This window comes from Phalangium opilio, unplaced genomic scaffold (assembly GCF_054372755.1).
Source record: "Phalangium opilio isolate 3A_F unplaced genomic scaffold, DU_Popi_V2 ptg000002l_1, whole genome shotgun sequence".
Classification (NCBI taxonomy): Eukaryota; Metazoa; Arthropoda; class Arachnida; order Opiliones; family Phalangiidae; genus Phalangium; species Phalangium opilio.
Window position 1 is genome coordinate 15,449,906 of NW_028324144.1, and position 20,647 is coordinate 15,470,552.

The 20,647-nt window shown below is 38.4% G+C and overlaps 3 protein-coding genes and 1 long non-coding RNA gene across 8 annotated transcripts; 2 read left to right on the forward strand and 2 right to left on the reverse strand.

Annotated features, from left to right (window-relative positions):
• The first annotated feature begins 3,461 nt into the window (after positions 1-3,461).
• Positions 3,462-5,618, forward strand: LOC149720198 (uncharacterized). Of its 3 annotated transcripts, none has more exons than XM_089859841.1 (3): positions 3,462-3,972; positions 4,049-4,251; positions 4,324-5,618. In XM_089859841.1, the coding sequence occupies exons 1-3, from the start codon at positions 3,640-3,642 to the stop codon at positions 5,588-5,590; spliced, it is 1,803 nt and encodes a 600-aa protein (XP_089715967.1). In that variant the 5' UTR covers positions 3,462-3,639; the 3' UTR covers positions 5,591-5,618. The 3 variants fall into 3 exon arrangements, with proteins under 3 accessions (XP_089715967.1, XP_089716055.1, XP_089715892.1); XM_089859929.1 differs by having other exon boundaries at positions 3,462-3,679; positions 3,758-3,972; positions 4,049-5,618; XM_089859766.1 differs by having other exon boundaries at positions 4,049-5,618.
• Positions 5,591-7,638, reverse strand: LOC149720199 (uncharacterized). 2 transcript variants are annotated; one of them, XM_089860111.1, is made up of 3 exons: positions 7,240-7,638; positions 6,370-7,154; positions 6,116-6,304 (listed from the first exon to the last, which is right to left on the reverse strand). In XM_089860111.1, the coding sequence occupies exons 1-3, from the start codon at positions 7,451-7,453 to the stop codon at positions 6,263-6,265; spliced, it is 1,041 nt and encodes a 346-aa protein (XP_089716237.1). In that variant the 5' UTR covers positions 7,454-7,638; the 3' UTR covers positions 6,116-6,262. The 2 variants fall into 2 exon arrangements, with proteins under 2 accessions (XP_089716164.1, XP_089716237.1); XM_089860038.1 differs by having other exon boundaries at positions 5,591-7,154.
• Positions 7,639-7,914: 276 nt separating this feature from the next.
• Positions 7,915-9,782, forward strand: LOC149720200 (uncharacterized). 2 transcript variants are annotated; one of them, XR_016381490.1, is made up of 3 exons: positions 7,915-8,414; positions 8,475-9,346; positions 9,420-9,782. XR_016381490.1 is itself a non-coding variant. In XM_089865187.1 (2 exons), exons 1-2 carry the CDS (start codon positions 8,243-8,245, stop codon positions 8,852-8,854), a joined length of 552 nt encoding a protein of 183 aa, XP_089721313.1. In that variant the 5' UTR covers positions 7,915-8,242; the 3' UTR covers positions 8,855-9,413. The 2 variants fall into 2 exon arrangements, 1 of the variants encoding a protein (XP_089721313.1); XM_089865187.1 differs by lacking the exon at positions 9,420-9,782 and having other exon boundaries at positions 8,475-9,413.
• Positions 9,783-19,255: 9,473 nt separating this feature from the next.
• LOC149720201 (uncharacterized) lies at positions 19,256-19,551 on the reverse strand. The gene is made up of 3 exons (XR_016381524.1): positions 19,534-19,551; positions 19,372-19,481; positions 19,256-19,297 (listed from the first exon to the last, which is right to left on the reverse strand). It is a non-coding gene; the product is annotated as an uncharacterized LOC149720201 (long non-coding RNA).
• Between the last annotated feature and the right edge of the window lie 1,096 nt (positions 19,552-20,647).

The window sequence follows — 20,647 nt, forward strand, 5'->3', positions numbered from 1 at the left end:
CAAATAGGTTGTATATAAAGGATTCGAATCGCAGCTGTTGATAAGAACATCCCAATTGCGTGAACCATGGAGGAAGACCCCGCCATTGGAAGGCTAGACGTTTCTCGTAACGCTAGCCGATCGCCGCGTACGTCTTAACCTTAATGAAGATGGAGTAGAAGCAAGTGTGTACAGACTGGTGTCCATGTGGGATGGACAAAAGACCAGAAGATGGTGGTGTTTAGAAGCCAGTAAGTGCAGACTGGTGTCCATGTGGGCTGGACAATGACCAGAAGATGGTGGTGTTTAGAATCCAGTGTGTACAGACTGGTGTCCATGTGGGATGGACAAAGACCAAAGGCTTGTGGTGTTAGGCAGGTAATGAAGTGGAATACAATTCCCGGGAACTGTACATGCGGTCCGGAAATTGACAACACCTTTGCTCCGATTTTCAAACTGCGAAAGCGGTCACGTGCGTGTAACAACACACAGACATGCACACCCACACACACACACACACCCACCCCCACCTAGGTTGAGTGTAATACCTCTCCGTGACATACGTCACTCGGAGAGGTAAAAACTTACGAACTGCGAAATAGTTGTTGAATTGAACGTGAGCATAAAAATACATTAAATAAATCCAAAAAAAATTGAAACAATTTACAGGATAAAAGTATAGACAAATAGACCATTCCAATAAATACTTGCAGAGAAACCAACGTACGGGGGTGGGGTAGCCATCGGGTTCATTTCCCTCGCGACTAGAAGCAACACCAGTCGGATCCCTCATTCACTGAACGCGGGAAGCTAGCCAACTTACACTGCCTCTTGCGGTGCTTCTTGGCGCGAGGAAAATAGTGTCCGATGGCGGCCCCTGTGGTGTTTGCTTCTCCCATGGGATTAAGGAATGGTCTTTTTGTGCCGTTTTTCTTTGGGCTACCCATTTGTTTCCGAAACATATTAACTCAATCAGAAGTAAGTTAAGGGACTAGAAGTAATGAGCTCTAGCATCCTGGCACTAGTGAACAAATTTGAGGATTTTATGCCGCTTCCATCGCGCCTACACTAAAGAGAAAAAATTGCTCGAGTTCCAAAAAAATTTCCTACCCCCTTCCCCTCAACCTGAAGTCGCGGAACACGGACGCGGGTGCTTGAATCTAGTTCGGCAGTCTACCGCCGCGAGCGTCTCACGTTTTGGATGGAAAATTCAGAAACCAGTACCAGAGGGCCAACTGTTGGTGTGTTATCAAGAATATTCACTTTCACCAAGTGAAGAATTTGGTTACCTCGATACTTTTAGTCCCTTATCTTACATCTAACTCAATGTATTTTCGAATCCTTTAGGAAGAGCTGGAGCAGCTCAAAGAAAATGCCATTGCCCAAACAAGGAAAATCAGGTGATAATTCTGCAAATCTTCGAGATATATATATTATTTTAATTCTAGTAAATGTTAATACTTACTGTCCTCATCTGTTAGCGAGAAAAGAATTTTTATAGTTATTAGAGATAAGCTAATGACACGCAACACAAGGGAACAGTTACTTTAGAATTTTGTTCTGAAAGTTCTGACGAAAATCGAGTTCGCCCGAGAAAAGAGACTGATTTCTAAAAACTCAGTCACCGCCGAAACGCAGCTTTTTCAAACACGTTCCCCAGCGGAGGAAAATGAAACAAAGGAACTCGGCAGGGTTAGGGAACCTTGAAACCTAAGAGAAAATCTTGCCATATCGCTTCAAGTCTAATATTCACTATTATAAAAATATCTTAGTTTAGTCCAAGACGTAAAGAACAAACGATAAAAAAGGGCGGGGTGAAATGACATAACGGAACAACAGCACTACGCTGTAGAAGTTATTTGACAACATTGGTGAAGGAACAATGTCTAACTGTGTTCAACTTAGGTTTGCTCTATTGAGAATACACACAGCCTCGGCTTGAGTTGTTGTACTGAGAATATCTGACATTCAGCACTCTCAGCCGTAAAACAGGGGGTAGGCACCTTCACAATCGGGACATACAGGGGGAATTGATCCACTACGGTCTCTGCACACTCTCTGAACCAAAAACGCTTAGAGCGCAGGCGCCGAAAGCGAGATGGAAGGCAAAGTTTTATCCCAGTGTTTTTCCCTCATAGTTACATCGAAGAGGGTTATTATATCAACTATGCCATTGGAGTTGTATTACCTTACTATATTATTTTCCTTTCTCTTACAGTTTTTAAAGCCTAAAATAAAGGGGTTTTTTTCGACTTTTTATGTACTTATGGTTGTTTTATTACTTTTGCGCTCTTTAGAGCAGCGAAAGTATTGTTCCGACCCTTGCTGGAACGCTGGGCGCCTTTTTTCCCCCCTTTTCCCCCTTTTTTCGCGTGCGCGTTCGGATATTTCCAGCTAAATAAATATTTTGAATTTCAAATTTCCCGCGAATTTTCGACTCGAAATTCATCCGTAGTTCACGTTACACCTCATAGGTGGCGTAACGTATTTAATTTCAATTGAAATTATTTTCCCGTTGGTGCCGGGCCTTGAACCTGCGATGTCCCAATCCATACGAGACGCCAGTGAAGGCGCCCGCGCGTGCTACCACGAAGCCACGCTCGCTTAGTACAAAACCCGAGTTAAGTTAGACTGTAGAGTAGAGAGAGGTAGAATTATGTGGATCCCCACCCACCCTCCCCTTCCCGACGCGTGCCAACCAGCTGCAGCTGGATTTTGTAAAGGTGGGTTTCCATACGCGCTTGAAAGTCAAAAAGCTTGAGCTTGAGCGTTTCAAAATCCGCGCGTCTCAAGCTCTCCTATAACTTGTGCCATCTTGCGCCGAAGCATAAGTATGAGCACAAGCGTTACCTGTTTCCAAAGAATCTGAAAATAGCTGCTTAGTTCAAAAAATTCTGAAATCAAAATTGTGATTATCAACCAGCGGAAACGACGTTTGCTTATTAAACGGAATTTGTTGCCAATTCAGTTGTATTATCAACTAATTTCAAAGATCAAACCGAACAAATATAAACGCCTATAGATTTACACGTGTCCTCAAACTATCCAAGGCTATTTGAATAGCAAAATACCTAGATAAAACTATATTGAACCTACTTGATAATTTCATTTCAGTTGCAAGAAATTTGCTGTGGCATTCCACAGTATCTATTTTCTTCGTCCATCCCAAATTGCTGGCTTATTTATAACTAGATAAATATTTCTTTCTTTACTTCCCTGCTTACTTTTTAATTAATTCTTTCAATCCGCGTTGTGTAGTCATCTTCATTTGATTTGACTTTCTCAATCCGAGACTCCGAGTCCGAACTTATAAAAACTTGGGCCTTGGCCATATGAAATTTGATCCTCATTGGCCAAAACACCTATGACGTCAAGCTTGAACTGTCTAAGCTCAAGCAAATATCTACTCACGACAGATACAAGCTTGACGCGATTTTCAAGCGCAAGCGGGATACTTTTCAATCGCTAGCTACTTAAAAAGCGAGTATACATAGTTTTCACTAAAGGGGGTGACAGTGCTTTTCCCTTGAATTCATCCCCCGTGCTCCTCCCCGTACAGTACTACCAGTCACTTGTGAGAGCAGCTTAGCAGCCGACGCTATCCTTCTCTATTGAAATTTCAATCTAAAGTCCAAGGCTTAGATTAACATCGCGATTAAAATGAGTTCAAATAAGTCTAAGCAATTCTATAAAGGTTATTGTGAGTGTCTAAATGAAGAAGATAAAAGATTATACCAAAATAAGTATTTAAAATTTGTTGGATTTGATCCATATCAAGAAAATGTTGATAGTTATACATCAGATGCATCACAATGGCCTAAGGTGCAGTTTCCTGATATATCAATGTATTTGCTACACACAACAAATTCCGTTACCCTAGAAGAAATGAAGAATCACAAAAGTATGGATTCCCATACATTTTTAACCAGTGGGCATATTAAGAAAACACTGGTAAAGAAACTTGAGAAAAACTTAGTCCTTATATTAGGAATGGTACGTTTTAATCATCTAAAATATTTCACTCTAAAGAAGCCCCTAGTTCTAATTAACTGTAATTTTTTAAAAAAAGGTCAAGCACTCTCAAAGAGCTAACGATGAGTACCTGTACAATTGGATCTTAGCGAGAGAATGTGGTGAAATCTTAACAGCACATTGTTCCTGTATGGCAGGTCTCGGGGAGTCATGTTCCCACGTTGGAGCAGTACTATTTTTAATTGATGCAGGAGTTTCAATTTTAAAAAATCAGTCTTGCACTGACAAACTTAACCAGTGGTTAGTCCCGCATGTTAAGCAAGTTCCTTTTAAGCGTGCCTGTGATATTGATTTCACTTCATCTAAACAAAGGAAGAAACGACTGGACCGCTTGTTAATTGAAGATGGTTCAAGCCCTAGCCCATGTCAGAAAAAGAGCCCAAAAACAAAAAGAGAAGTTCCTGCAACTACAGAAGAGGAGTTGGAAAAGTATTTTGAAACTTTAGCCTCTTCAGAATCAAACCCTGTGATATTATCAATCACTAGTCCTTACAACAAGAAGTTTATCCCTAAAAGCTTAGATTTACCAGCCCCATTATCTAGTCTCCAAGAAAGTTCTGCAAACGGTTTACCATTGGCAAAAGTGTTAGAATTGGGTTTAACTGCCAAGGGAAAAATTAGCGTAAGCAAAGAAGATTCGGAAATAATTGAAAAACGACCAAAAGCTCAGTCAAAAAGTCGGGATTGGTTCTCGCAACGTGCTGGAAGAATAACAGCGTCTAAATTAAAAGCCGCATGCAAATCTAATCCGTCAAATCCATCGGTATCTTTGCTAAAAACTATTTGTCACCCAGAAGTTACATTTTTTTCGAGAGCTACGAAATGGGGAACTGATAATGAAGAAGTGGCTATTAAGCAATATTTGACAGAGAATGAAAACTTTCACGACAACCTAAGAGTTAACAAGTCTGGCTTCGTTATCAATCCAAAATATCCATTTATGGGAGCCTCTCCGGATGGAGTTATTTCCTGCAACTGTTGCGGCTCTGGCGTTTTAGAAATTAAATGCCCATATTCAGCCAAAGATACCACAATTGACGAATTCATAGTCTCTAAAAATTCCCCTTTAAAGTTCAGCAAAACCTCAAAAGAATTTAAATTAGATACTACGCATGCGTACTACTATCAAGTCCAAGCTCAAATGATTATCTGCAACGTACAGTATTCTGACTTTGTTATTTGGAGCCCACAGGGCACAAAAACCCAAAGAATAAGCCCAAACCTGGAATTTTGGACTGACGCCTACAATCAGGCCATGATTTTTTTTGATAATTGTGTTCTACCTGAACTCATTTGCAAGTATTATTCATCAAAAATCCCTAGTAACGGAATCAGAGAGTTACCTGTAAATGCAATCCTTGACTGTGATAAAGAACCTGTTACGTTTTGCTACTGTGGACAAGGGGAAAGTGATAAGATGGTGGCCTGTGATAATGAAAACTGTAAGCTTAAATGGTTCCACTTCAAATGTTTAGGCATCCGTAAAGCTCCTACTACTAAATTTTGGTACTGCCGTGATTGTAAAGAACTTTGTGGACGACCACGGGGAAGACCTAAAAATGCAATTATTAAAAAATGATTCGAATAAAGACTGTTTTTATTATGTTCGTATGTTTAATTTTTTTGGTGCAAATTACAAATTGCAAAGTTCATACGTTTCCTTTAAAGGAAATAAATTTCATTTTAGTTATTTTAATAAAATCTTACAATTTAGTTATTTTAATCAAATCTTACAACAGAGTCACAAATGTTTATAAGAGCGCAACAAGCTTTAACAATTTTATCTAATTTGGTCTGCTTACAACCACTAGCGTTAATTAAATAATCAATGGGGATGGTGGATTGTAAAATACGGAATTTGTTTCGAGTATGACCAATCACTCTTTCAACATGTATCCTTACATTAGCTATTTTTCTGGTTTCTCCTATCTCCTTTGCACTGAGTTGTTTTTTACCTCTCGTAAAAGCCGGAATGGCGACTTCTGCACAAAAAAACCCAACAGCTTCCGTAATATTAAAACCGCGATCTGCTAAAATCAAATCCCCTGGCAACAAATTATCTAAAATCTTGCATTCTTCCGTAATGTGCTTATCTGATGTACGCCCTCCCCATGCTTCGGAAATGAACGAAACTGATCCTTGAGGTGTAATTCCAATTAAAAATTTCATGGTATTATGGTGCTTGTAATTAGACCATGTCTCAGCCCTAGCATCCAATGAAGAGGGTCTTTCGATGAAGATTTCAAAACAGTCAATGATTACCGCAACCCTCTTCCCAAAAGCGCAACTGAAACTGTTTGGCATTGTTAAACGTAACTCGTCTCGGGAAGGCCATTTAATTAATTTATCAAGCCTCACGCTTATGATATCTAGCCATTTATCTGTCACCCGAGAAATAGTAGAGATGGAGACGTCAAATCTAAATGCAAGGTCTTGTATGTCTAAATCGAGACGTAGCCTTAGAAGAGTAACTAAATATTCTTGAAACAAAGATAATTTTGCAGTTAAGCTTGGCTGGACATGAATCGCCAACAAGTTGAAAGTAGCTATTATAATTGTTAGGTTAGGAAGGCCTGTGTAATAAACCGCCCGAGGTTCGTTTGATTCGATATATGATTTATCAAAACATTTTCTATTTGCGATTAGCTCAAGTTCAGAAATATTAGCCATGGATAAATCAGTTTGAGTTGATGAACTAGACCAACTTGTTTGGAGTATTTCAGCAGTTTGCATACAAAAATCGGAAACATCTGGGGTACACTGAGAGCCAACGTCAATGCTGAAGGGCTGATCTGCGTTCCCAATCATATTAAAATCTTCGCTAATTACTTCCTGACTTTTCTCAGTATTTTCTCCAGCTGTAATCATTTCCCCATCCTGTTCTGTGATTTCAGCTTCAAAGGATGATGATGTATTTTCGTCTTCGAGGTAACTGCTATCGTCAGTGAAATGACAACTTTCATCGGTAAAGGAAGTTGATGCCTCTTTAACTCTTATTATCTTCTTTTTGGCCCGTTCTAGATACCGGTTATGCGACTCTAGCTTTGATTTAGGGCATTTAATGCTTGATAAAGTATCATATCCCAAATTAAGTGTCGGAACCCAGTCAGGATGCGCTTCGTCTTCCAAAAACGATGGTTTTCCTACAAATTGAGGTATACCTTAGGCCTTAATTACGGTAAATTATTAGCAAATACTAATAAGACTGCTTAAAAAAATAAAACTTACCAGTAATGAAGTGCCGACTACAAACTCTATGCCACTTTAGTGGTTTGTATATCTTCTCTTGCTTAAGAGCCTTTATCCATGCATTTCTTCTTTTAAGAGATAATTCGCGAGTATGTAAACTTTGGTTGGTAATAATACCCGGTATTGAATAAAAGGATAAATCTTTATGTCTTCTCTTTTGAGATTTACAATTTAAAACGTAACAAAATGACATTTTAAACTAATTTAATCGCGATGTTAATCTAAGCCCTGGACTTTAGATTGAAATTTCAATAGAGAAGGATAGCGTCGGCTGCTAAGCTGCTCTCACAAGTGACTGGTAGTACTGTACGGGGAGGAGCACGGGGGATGAATTCAAGGGAAAAGCACTGTCACCCCCTTTAGTGAAAACTATGTATGGAAATGGTACCGACCTGGAGCTTAAGCGTAAACTTGAAATTTTCAAGCTTGAGCTCAATCTTTTTGACTTTCAAGCGCGTATGGAAACCCACCTTTAGTGGGAGAGGAGAGAGAGTAGAGAGAATGACTGCCTAGCGCGTGCCAATAATTTTTAGCAATGTGATTTAAATCAATGAAACATACTCATTTAAAGTTAAATAATTATAATTAGCTAATATGATAATTATATTTAAAAAAACTATATTATTTAAGTAATAAATTTAACGATAGTTGTTGAGAGATTCAATAGAGGGCAACATGAGATGTCATAAATACTAGTTGGTTTTGTTTTTTTGTCTCTCTGCCTCCTATTGCAAGGTCCAAGGCTTAACGGATGATCGATGATTGGATAGTTTAATCAGGTGTTTAAATGTAACTTAATCCCGGCGATACCATTAATGACAAACGCAGTCAACATACTCATGGTTAAATTAAAGTTAATTAAATTGAATTGCTCAAAGATAATTATAAAATTAAATCAACAACTCAACTATCTGCTCAACGATAATTAGGCTAGTTTTTAACTTTTTGTCAGTTTTGCTGTTTATTTAAACGTAATTAAACAATGGTTAAATACTGCAGCGTGTATGGGTGTCAATTTCCACGCGAAGTTAAATTGTCGAAACAATGGGATATAGCTTTAAAAATGGGTAAAGCACACACCAAGTCCATGGTTGTCTGCTCCCTTCATTTTAAATTAGAGGATTACCGCCTTCAAGCGAAATATGAACATTCAGGTATGTTTTAAGCGTATAATATTAATTTAAAACCAATTATAATAAGAGTTATTATTGTAGATAAGTTAAGTTACCCTCCCAGACTTAGACCCTTGGCTGTTCCTTCCAAAAAACTCCCGTTAAGGAAACATGATCAACAAAAGTTCAAGGCTAATGGGAGATTGGAAAGACTGAAAAAAAGGAATCAGCTCTCACAATCTCCAACTTTGCTTGCAAGTGAAACAGCTGAAATAACTGGACCAGCAGACGCAGAAATTCTAGCTGAAAGATTGGGGATTGATGCTGTTCAACAAACTACCGAGGAAACTACGACCGACAAATGCACCACTCCAAACCCCAATGATAAATCAGGGTTGCCACGGGTCAGGGAGAACCTGGAAAACCTGGAAAAGTCAGGGAATTTGAAAATGGGCCAAAAAGGTCAGGGAATTTTATTTTAGTAGGTAAAATTTCTGGGGATAAGTCTTTATTGAAAGAGTAATGAAAGTTTCTCATCCTCTCTTAACACAGAAAACTCTAGAGCAATCCTAAAAAATGTCTAGAATTGTTTTTGTAAAGTTAATGCTCTCTAAAGAAATCTCTCAGACTGTTATTTATAGTTAGAATGTTTCTTAATCATTTTGGTGAAAAATGTTTCTTAATCGTTTTGGTGTGAAAAAATACATTGGAAAACTTAAATGTAAAGACTTTATTTAATTATAAGCACTTAAAACGTGCTGTAAAGATTTACACTTTCGGCCTAAATGGTCAGGGAAAATCTCAGAAAAAGGTCAGGGAAAACCTGGAAAAGTCAGGGAATTTGGTTTTGAATATTCCGTGGCAACCCTGTAAATGCATTATGGTCAACACCTTGGAAAATCATACATGTTATGTTAATGCTTCTAATGGAATATTGAATGCCACCTCTATGATTTCATTAACAGGATTACAAAGTACTGGTCTATTTGATGCGATCATTAAAAATATTAACAGTAAATTCATACCCCTTTTTCATGGACATATAAGGTAGAGAGGGCCAAGAATGGGGGAAACTACGAGTCTCGAGATAGGGTATTTTTGACACTCATGAAACTAAAACTTGGCATTTGATTTCATTCACCGCTCTATCAGCTTTGTTTGGAATAAGTAAAGTTCAGACCTCAAATCATTTTAAATTAACTCTTACGCAGTTCCCAAGCTTGTTAAAACCCGTGAAAAAAAAAATGCAAATAAATAATGAACCCAAGACTCCTGAATTTTGTAAAACAATTTTATTTAATAAATTTGTAAGATTCTATCACATTTTAAGGAACTTAAAAATATCACTTCAGCCTTATTTGCGCCATTACATTCCGTCCTTTTTATTCCATTTCAAATAATTTGGAATGTAGTAATTAAAATAAGCAAAAAAAACCTTTTAAAATAAGTAATTTATAATCTTGGTAAAAGATTGTTAATAAATTTTTGGTCTTTAGGCACATCAAGAACAAAACAGTCATCTTCCAGTTTAGAATAAATTACATAATGACAACTTTGAAGTCCTAAAAGGGCCAAACTAAGTTGCACTTGCCCATAATACATTAGTTAGGGTTTCAAAGAAAATGTTCCGTCCTTCTTGACAACGTAAGGAGTTTTCTTGAGGACTGTTTCTAACTTTCCTTTTTCACCAATGACTGGACACTTCATTTCGACCAAATTATGACTAGACCGTCAGGGGAAGACCCCAAGAATGGATAAGAAGGGTTGACTTCAAAACCAATCTTCGTTACTTTTAAATTGGACTTTTTTTAAAGCAACAAGAGTTTTTTTCGTTTATAATTCCATACTGTGTGAATTCATTTCCCTTAAAGTTTGACTTAAGAGCTTTTCGAATTTTTTCAGTAGGATCTTTTGGAAAATATGTGTAATACTCGTAGCAATTTTGACAAGAGAGAGAGCAACAGGTACTAAACAAAACAAAACAGTATTACCAATTTTATACTCGTGTTATGACCAAGGCTTAAGAGTTTACATTAGATTAATATTAGGGTGATTAGGTTTTCAACACTTACCATTTTTGAAAATATTCTCTTCTGAAAATTGTGGTTCATTCATTGCAAGAAATTTCGAGTACTAATTTTCATTTGGCACTGAAATATCAGTTTAAACGTCACATACACTGCCGCTGAAGCAGGTCTCAGGCCTGCCATTTTGTTTCCCCTAGATCAAGCTTCGCGTTTTCTCCGCACGGTGGCACTAGTGAAACTTTTCGTTCTAGGCGCCGAATCTGGCAGCCCTGAACTAGGGAAATTTTGGTCCAAAAAGGGAAATTTTAAGGGTTAGAAAGGGAAATTTAATTTTTCCCACCTGGCTGGTGGTTTGAAGTTCCTTTCCTTTGTTCTCTTGCGAACATAGAGATACAAGAGGAACAGTTGAATTTTCAGCTTTAATTTGGGTTCAATGGAAGCGCCCCATCGTGTGTGTGATTGTGATAGGGTGAGTTGCTTGTAGCGCCATCTACATGGGGCGAGGTAAACTAAAATATTACTAACCCCATGTTAACACTCGAAGTTAAGCAGCTTTGAGCGCGGTCAGTACTTGGGAGGGAGACAACGCGGGTTCAAATCCAGCCGAGGACGTTTTATATTTTATTAATTTTTATTAACGACATCGAACTTTTTCTATGCAAAATGGCTTTCTACGGATTTTTTTGAAATTTAAGTATGTTATTAAGCTTTGTCAGCTGATCAAAAGTTTCCGTGGGCGTTTTTCTCTAGCTACCATAGTTTGATCAGTAATTGAAGTTGAAGTTGGACAATTACTTAGTGTAGTCTTTTACAGGCTATAACATTATTTTCGCTACCCTTTGTTTTGCTATGATGAACAACATTCTCTGTGTGAGTATAGGTATGTAGATAGAACGTTTGCCTGGTGATATTTTTACCTCGGTTCGAATCCAGATCATCGCTCGATTTTTTTTTCACGATACTATCTGCAATGACAGTGACAACTCAAGTAGATAGCATAACAGTATTTATTTATTAAACTATGATTAATTCATTACTAGAGGACTAAGACAAGAGAGAGGCTGCAAGTTGAACAAGATAAAATATACATAATGCGAGTAGGCCAAAAAGCTATACCACTTAAAGTTCTTTGTTTGTAACATGCAGTTTAACCCGGATAGATCTATTAGGCAATTGGCGAATACAGCAGTAATGGTGAACTTGCTCATGCTTACACTTTTGCCTGAATGGAATTGTCGCGCTAAACCGCTATCGCTCCATGTTCATCCCTATTGGCAGCGTCAAGCACGGCTCTTAATAGACTGTCCGTGGGATATTTCACAGTTTCTTGGTGGCGGGCATATCCAAAATACCATAGAACACTTGCAACGTGGGCGCAGACTCCCAGTGTGCGAGCACCTGCCTTGCAAGTGCAATACGTTTGGAGGATTGGTTCTGGTTGCGGACCTTTTATTAGTTGCGGCTGTTGTTGTTCAGTGTAGGATATATAAAATGTATAATTCACAGCTTGTGTGAAACGTGAATATATTTTTCCGCGTATCAATCCAGCTTCAAACTCTTGTGTTTCTAAATGAAACTCGTTGACGATATCTCGCTGAGTACGATCCTGTATATATGAAGGAGCTAGTTTTACCTGGTATGTGCCAAATGTATTATCTCGAATGTATTCCAAGGGTAAAACCAGAAATCCCTCTAACTGATTTTCATCCATTGGAATCCAACGACCGTTCCCCTGTCGCAAGTGGAGTCTTTCGTTTATCACCCGTTCTTGTAACGTATTTGGTCGCTGTGCTAGTTCAAGCATTCTACGCGCTAGGTTATCATCGGCACCTTGCATGAGTATTGGTGGATGAAATCTGTTAATTATAGCGCAAGCAATCCTTAAGAAATCACCAAGACGTTCGCAGTGCTGCATTGGAATCATGTCCCGAAACATTTTGAAAATGCTCTTTAGGTGTCCGTTCCGACTCTCCACAATCCAACGGGTTTTGGTGATTTTTCTCGATTGATTTGCCTCTAATGTCGTGAACTGCCGTGGACCCCTTGGCAACAAAGCTGGCATTTCATGGTTTAATCCCAACCCATCCAGGAAATGGAGAGCATCTCTATACCCTCTGTCAACAACAAAAATATCGTTTTCACGGAGCCATTCACGAATAGCACCCCTATCCCTTTCTATATCAGGGTTCATGTCGTGCATTAGGATCGCTGCATCGTTGTGTCTGGCGTCTGAAAAATATGGACCATGTACATCCAAGATGTAGCCATCGGGGGCTACAACGAGTCCGTCATTGGGATCTCGCACATTGTGCAAACGTGCATCACGATGATCTCTGGCCAGCTCGAATCGACGCTGAACAATATTTTCGTCGGCGTTTATACCATTAACTCGGCGGTTAGCGTTTCTGAGATTGCATACAAAGCAATTAACCATTTTCTCTGATGCCAAGTAGAAACTTCAACAAAAGTTATGAATAAAGGTACTTCGTTACTGCAATATAACATAAAACAAGTTGGGAAACCAAAATAAACCACTCCGAGTCGAGACGAATTTACATTCCAAACACAGGTCCACCATGGACGAACTAATACTGAAGGACGGATGGCAGATGGAGAAAGTTGAAAAATACTTGTTGATTCGCCTTCTAGCGGCAGATAGTAGCAAACCGGATAGTGGAAAATAAACGTTCTAACGAGGGAAGCAGCTAACGTCTTATTTTGTCTAGATGGCGCTAGCGTTTTCCGGGATTTGACTCCGCATTTTCATAACCCCCTCCATTTTGGAGCTGTAAGCTTTACATTGGTTGTTTTGTCGCTTAGTAATGGGGGCAGTAATGGGCTGCCATTGGTTCTTCAGTATTACTTCGTCCACGGGTCCACCAGCCAATGAGAAAACCGGAAATACGTAGCTCAAAGCGGGATATCGCGAAGTCCATTTGTAAAGGTTTAATCGTTTAACATTTCTCTGTGTATTCTCATAAGTCTAATGAGGACCTAATATCTATCACTTAAGTGTGTATTTAACTTTCGTCTCACTCTGAACCGTTAACACCTCTTGTAAGAGGACACGAAACAAGGTCAATTCTAGTTTAAATCTAGGGTATCTTGTTTCATTGACTCAATCGCTTCAACACTTACAGAGAGACGAAGTATTGAAATCCATATTGTGTAGTGAAATTAAAAGTTGCATTTACACTATATATAAATGTAGTAAAGCTGAATTAAAAAGTAAACACCAAATTTGAAATGTTAATATCAGAAGATGTTCTTGGAATATTGAGATGAAACAGAGCTTTATAGCTACAGAACTACTAAAAGAATCGTAATGCCGAAAATTATTTAAAATATTTCCATTTAATATTCTGCAAAAAGGAAATGTTATCGTTTTGTAAGAGATCTTATCATCCTACTCGCTTTATATTAACTTTGATATGCGTGTAGTGTTTCGATTCAGATTCAATCTTCATAACTCGTTCTATATAAACTCTCACTTGTGTTACTTCAAAGAAATAAGTTTATCTTAAATAATTAATTAAATATAAATGATATTAATTATTTTAATCGCCAGTAAATAACTTTAAAAATAGTTAAATCGTTTAAAATAAAGTTGTTCCTATTATCTTTCGAAACTTTGCTAATATTGACGTTTAAAGTGAAGGGTACCCCCTCTTGCCCGCTTTCTTCAAATTTTGGGTTATATATACGATTCGTTTCCATTATAATAATGGATAAAAACGCATTCGCGTGAACCGATGGTGGAAGCCCTGCCATTGGGAGGCTAGACGTTTCTCGTAACCATAGCCGATCGCCGCGTATATCTTGAAACCAATAATAGATAAAAACGCATTCGCGTGAACCGAGGGTGGAAGCCCTGCCATTGGGAGGCTAGACGTTTCTCGTAACCCTAGCCGATCGCCGCGTATATCTTGAAACCAAACGATGACGAAGGAAAAGAAGCCAGAATGGACTGACTGGCGTCCATGTGGAATGGACAAAGACCTGAAGACGGTGGTGCATAGAAGCTGGTGTCAATGTGGAATTGACGAAGAACAGAAGATGGTGGTGCTTAGAAGCTGGTGTCAAGGTGAAATTGACGAAGAACAGAAGAGGGTTGCGCTTGGAAGCTTGCAAGTACAGACTAGTGTCCATGTGGGATGGACAAAGACTAGCAGATTGTGGTCCTTAGAAGCCAGTTAGTAAAGACTGGTGTTGGTAGATGATTGGCCAAATTTCCGTGAACCGCAAACGCGTTCCGGAAATCGGGTATTTGTTTGCTCCGATACGCAAACTGCGAACGCGGTCACGTGGGGTCTGACAGACAGACACACAGACAGACAGACACGACCGGTGTAATACCTCTCCGTGACATACGTCACTCGGAGAGGTAAAAACTAACTTTATGGCCATTTTTTGACCTATTTCATACCTATAAACTAACGCGTAAATAAAAAATAATGTTCTTTAGCATACAATAACTAAATATAAATAGATGTTGGTAGTAAACTATAGGCACTCTCGTTCCGGTAATCCTGCAGACATGTAATGGTCATAGTTTCTTTTAACTGTATAAAATATCACGTCCAATGTAAACGCGAAGCACTAATAAGTAATAATAAAGTTAATTGTTAGAGTCTACAAACTTTAAATCTTTAACCTCTACGTGAACACATCAGGGCCTAAAAATCTAGATTAACAAGTCTTAGATTTCAAAATAAGGTAACAAGTCTTAGATCTCAAAATAAGGTAACAAGTCTTAGATCTCAAAATAAGGTAACAAGTCTTAGATCTCAAAATAAGGTAACAAGTGTTAGATCTCAAAATAAGGTATCAAGTCTTAGATCTCAAAATAAGGTATTCAAGGCATAAATCGGAATTCTTTATATATTTAAAATGACAGAGCAAACAATTGATGTTATTGTATGCTAAAGAACATTATTTTTTATTTACGCGTTAGTTTATAGGTTTGGAATAAGTCAAAAAATGGCCATAAAGTTAGTTTTTTATGTTATATTGCAGTAACGAAGTACCTTTATTCATAACTTTTGTTGAAGTTTCTACTTGGCAACAGAGAAAATGGTTAATTGCTTTGTATGCAATCTCAGAAACGCTAAACGCCGAGTTAATGGTATAAACGCCGACGAAAATATTGTTCAGCGTCGATTCGAGCTGGCCAGAGATCATCGTGATGCACGTTTGCACAATGTGCGAGATCCCAATGACGATGACCGCCTTTGTATTAACTGTGATAGGAGAATAGTCACAATTTTGGCTGATGAAAATGACCCTTCGGCAATAATACTTAAAGTGTTAGTTCAAAGGTCTACACGCCTATGTTTTGTATGCCATGAAATCTGTGGCACCAGATCCTCTCTGCTGATGAGGTGCTATTTTTACGTAAAGACCGGCATATATATTCCTACTGGTTCTAGATGCTGTGCCCAGCATTTAACGAATCTAGGTTGCCTGCAGCTACAGTTTGTGAAAAATCATAATTATGTGAAACGTGGCGTTAAACTGTTGGGCAGGGAGGTTTCTGATTGGTTTGAAGCACTCAGAGAAGCGACAATGCGTTCTCAGAGGGACAAATACAACGACGAAGATAACTTCTCAGAAAATGATTTTAAGGCATTAACATCATTAACCAAAGATCAGTTCGGGGTAGTATTCAGATCTTGCGGACCGGTTGAAATGTACGGTAACAGACGTTTGCCAACCAAAAAAGACATGATGATGTTTTTCATGAAACTTCGGCAAGGGCTTTCTGATGATTTTCTAAAAGTCGAAATGACTTATTCGTCTCGTCAGGCAGTAAGTTTAGCTGTGTCAATAATTCGGACGAGCTTGATGGAAACATTTGTGCCGCAGAACCTTGGTGTCGATTCTATGGTAGCTAGAAACCGTGACGCATTTATTCAAGCACATGTCACCGATTTTGCTAACCGCTTGTACAATCCAAACCCCGAAGAACGGGTGGCAATTCTGTACCCTGATTGTACCTACCTTAAAGCTCCGAAGAGTTCCCATTTCCGAGTAGCAAGGCAATCATACTCTATGCATAAAAAATACACGTTGCTCAAGGCCGGACTCGTTGTAGCCCCCGATGGCTACATCTTGGATGTACATGGTCCATATTTTTCAGACGCCAGACACAACGATGCAGCGATCCTAATGCACGACATGAACCCTGATATAGAAAGGGATAGGGGTGCTATTCGTGAATGGCTCCGTGAAAACGATATTTTTGTTGTTGACAGAGGGTATAGAGATGCTCTCCATTTCCTGGATGGGTTGGGATTAAACCATGAAATGCCAGCTTTGTTGCCAAGGGGTCCACGGCAGTTCACGACATTAGAGGCAAATCAATCGAGAAAAATCACCAAAACCCGTTGGATTGTGGAGAGTCGGAACGGACACCTAAAGAGCATTTTCAAAATGTTTCGGGACATGATTCCAATGCAGCACTGCGAACGTCTTGGTGATTTCTTAAGGATTGCTTGCGCTATAATTAACAGATTTCATCCACCAATACTCATGCAAGGTGCCGATGATAACCTAGCGCGTAGAATGCTTGAACTAGCACAGCGACCAAATACGTTACAAGAACGGGTGATAAACGAAAGACTCCACTTGCGACAGGGGAACGGTCGTTGGATTCCAATGGATGAAAATCAGTTAGAGGGATTTCTGGTTTTACCCTTGGAATACATTCGAGATAATACATTTGGCACATACCAGGTAAAACTAGCTCCTTCATATATACAGGATCGTACTCAGCGAGATATCGTCAACGAGTTTCATTTAGAAACACAAGAGTTTGAAGCTGGATTGATACGCGGAAAAATATATTCACGTTTCACACAAGCTGTGAATTATACATTTTATATATCCTACACTGAACAACAACAGCCGCAACTAATAAAAGGTCCGCAACCAGAACCAATCCTCCAAACGTATTGCACTTGCAAGGCAGGTGCTCGCACACTGGGAGTCTGCGCCCACGTTGCAAGTGTTCTATGGTATTTTGGATATGCCCGCCACCAAGAAACTGTGAAATATCCCACGGACAGTCTATTAAGAGCCGTGCTTGACGCTGCCAATAGGGATGAACACGGAGCGATAGCGGTTTAGCGCGACAATTCCATTCAGGCAAAAGTGTAAGCATGAGCAAGTTCACCATTGCTGCTGTATTCGCCAATAGCCTAATAGAACAAAAACCTTTTATTGGACGAAATTGTTTTTGTTTAATGCTTAACCCAAGTCCAATTTTCATTTTTTATGTATACTGTTATATTATATACAGTATTTAGAAGCACGATGTTGAAAACTTACCGAGGTCGTTTTTTATTATCATCAAATATTGGCGTTTCCAAGGCAGCACGAATGTATTGAAAACGCTAGCACTTTTGAGGTCGCTTAATTCGACAAATAGCGTCGTTTGAATTGTAAATACCAACACCCGCGGTTGGGCTAAATTCATTAGAAACTTTGGCGGGATTCGGTCTAATGGAATTCTGCGCAATAGACCCAAAAAGAAAATGAACAAGCTGGACACATTGGGTACGTTCAGTAACGAAAATCTCAAAGAAATCGCTGTTTTCTTGATGTTTGGTTGATGGGCTCGAGACGTCACAGTGACGTAAAAGGTTGTTGAACGGAAAAGTCACATTTTGAAGTTAGCGCTGTTTTCGAAAATGGGGTTGGGGAAACGTCTTACTGGCCCTCAAAACGTTACGAAGCGCAAATGGTTCTTGTCCACTATTAACGAGCTCGCAAATAATGAAATTTTTAAGAAAATTATGTCCATTTGAATGGTAGACGTAGTTTTGTAAAGAAAACTAGTACAATTACTGTTGAAATAGCATTATTGGAATTTAATTTTTAAATCCCGCGCCAACAACAGTCAAGCGCTACGTCACGCCATCAAAAAAACCATATCGATTAGATGGTTTGTCTGATGAGCAAGCGCTGAGCATCATGACGTCAAAACCGGAAACGCGAAAAAGCGTACAGTAGTGAAAATCTGGCATCGCTTAGTAAGCGCTGTCATCAAAGAGGGTTTCTGAACGTACCCCTTATAGCGCCGAGTCGGGATTTTTGGGTGATACTAGTTTACCTAATTTTTTTTTTGCTACGGATTTTTGCTAACCCGGCATAACCAGGGCCGGAAATAAGAAAAATTTCTTATAGGACATGTGTCCAGTGACCCCCCTATTTGACTAGAAAATTTATTGGACATTGTCCACTGACGTGTGCATAAATAGTGTCTCATCTTCATTGTCAAGCTATCAAAACTTCGGAAAAGTTATTGGTCAAAATGTCCAGTGATCCCCTTAGTGTTTAAAAAAATTATGGGACATTTTAAAATTTTATTGGACAATGTCCAGTGTCCCGTGCTTATTTCCGGCCCTGGGCATAACTCTCAGAATTTCTCAGAAAATTAAACGGCGTCTGCTTATGCGTCTGCTTATACTGTAGTAAGCCTTTGACAAACCTGAATGAAAATGAATTAACCTAAATGAATATAAATTAAGCGTTAGTTGTTAATTAAAATAAAAGATGTAGAGAAAATAATAGAAAAGCGACTTCCCACAATATATTAAAGTAAATTTAAAGTAAAACTGCGACTAAATAACTGTATTTAAACCTATTAATATATTTATAGAAATACATAACTCTTTAGTACACAAAATTATGATGGTATTACCAAAAAACACTTCATGAAACTACTTTTCGCAAAGAAAATACCAGGAAACATTTGAAAATACGTTTTTAATTGATACTTAATTGTTCCCAAGCGATTTTACCCCTTTGCTCGTTAAATTAAGAGGTGGCATAGATTTTCTACTTGATAACCTTTTTTCTTTGAGTGCTTGAAGGGGAAGTGTACGGGTATGGGAACTATTGTGGAAGGGGAGGTATACTAATTCAAAATGAAATAGTTCATAAAATTAGTTTTTACAGAGATTCATTACTGTTATTTAATTGTTCCCAAGGGTTTTTCTCGTTTGCTCGACATACACTTATGACAGTAGTAACATTTTCTAATTTATCAACGCTTTTTCCCAGTACAAACACCAGAAAACTTCAAAAACATAATTATTAATTAGTATTTAATGGTTTCCAAGCGTTTTTACCTGTTTGCTCGCTTAATTACGGGCTGGAATAACGATTTTATTTTTGCTAACCATTCTTGCGTGCTTAAAGGAAAAGCGAACTCGTAGGGGAACTATAGGGGGAGGGGAGGTATTACAAACCAAAAATTAAAATATTGAATAAAATTGGTTTTTCCCAACAATTTCTCAAGAAACTTCGAATATATAATTTATAACTCATATTTAATCCATTCCAAGTGTTTTTATTAGTTTGCTCGCCAAAATGACACCCGGCATAACGTTTTAGTTTTTGCTAACCCTTCATAGATGGCTATAGCTCCGCACAGGGATGAAGGCTAGCCCAAGTTGGAGGCAGCTAATGGCATAAGCGTCTGATGTACGTCCGTAATGACAGTAGTAATATTTTCTAATTTATCAACGCTTTTTCCCAGTACAAACACCAGAAAACTTTATAAACATAATTATTGATTAATATTTAATGATTTCCAAGCGTTTTTACCTGTTTGCTCGCTTAATTACGGGCTGGAATAACGATTTTATTTTTGCTAACCATTCTTGCGTGCTTAAAGGAAAAGCGTTCTTGCAGGGGAACTATAGGGGGAGGGGAGGTATTACAAACCAAAATTAAAACATTGAATAAAATTGGTTTTCCCCAACACTTTCTCAAAAAACTTCATATTTAAAATTTATAACTGATATTTAATCGTTCCCAAGTGTTTTTATTAGTTTGCTCGTCAAAATTACACCCGGCATAACGCTTTTTTTTTTTGCTAACCCTTCATAGATGGCTATAGCTCCGCCGAGGAATGAAGGCTCGCCAAAGTTCGAGGCAGCTAATGGCATAAGCGTCTGATCTACGTCCGTAATGACTCTGGCAATATTTTGTATTTTATCAACGCTTTTTCCCAGTACAAACACCAGAAAACTTCAGAAACATAATTATTCATTAATATTTAATCATTTCCAAGCGTTTTTACCAGTTTGCACGCTATATTACGAGCTGGAATAACGATTTTAATTTTGCTAACCATTTTTTCGTCTGCTTAAAGGAAAAGCGTTCTTGTAGGGGAACTATAGGGGGAGGGGAGGTATTACAAACCAAAATTAAAATATTCAATAAAATTGGTTTTTCCCA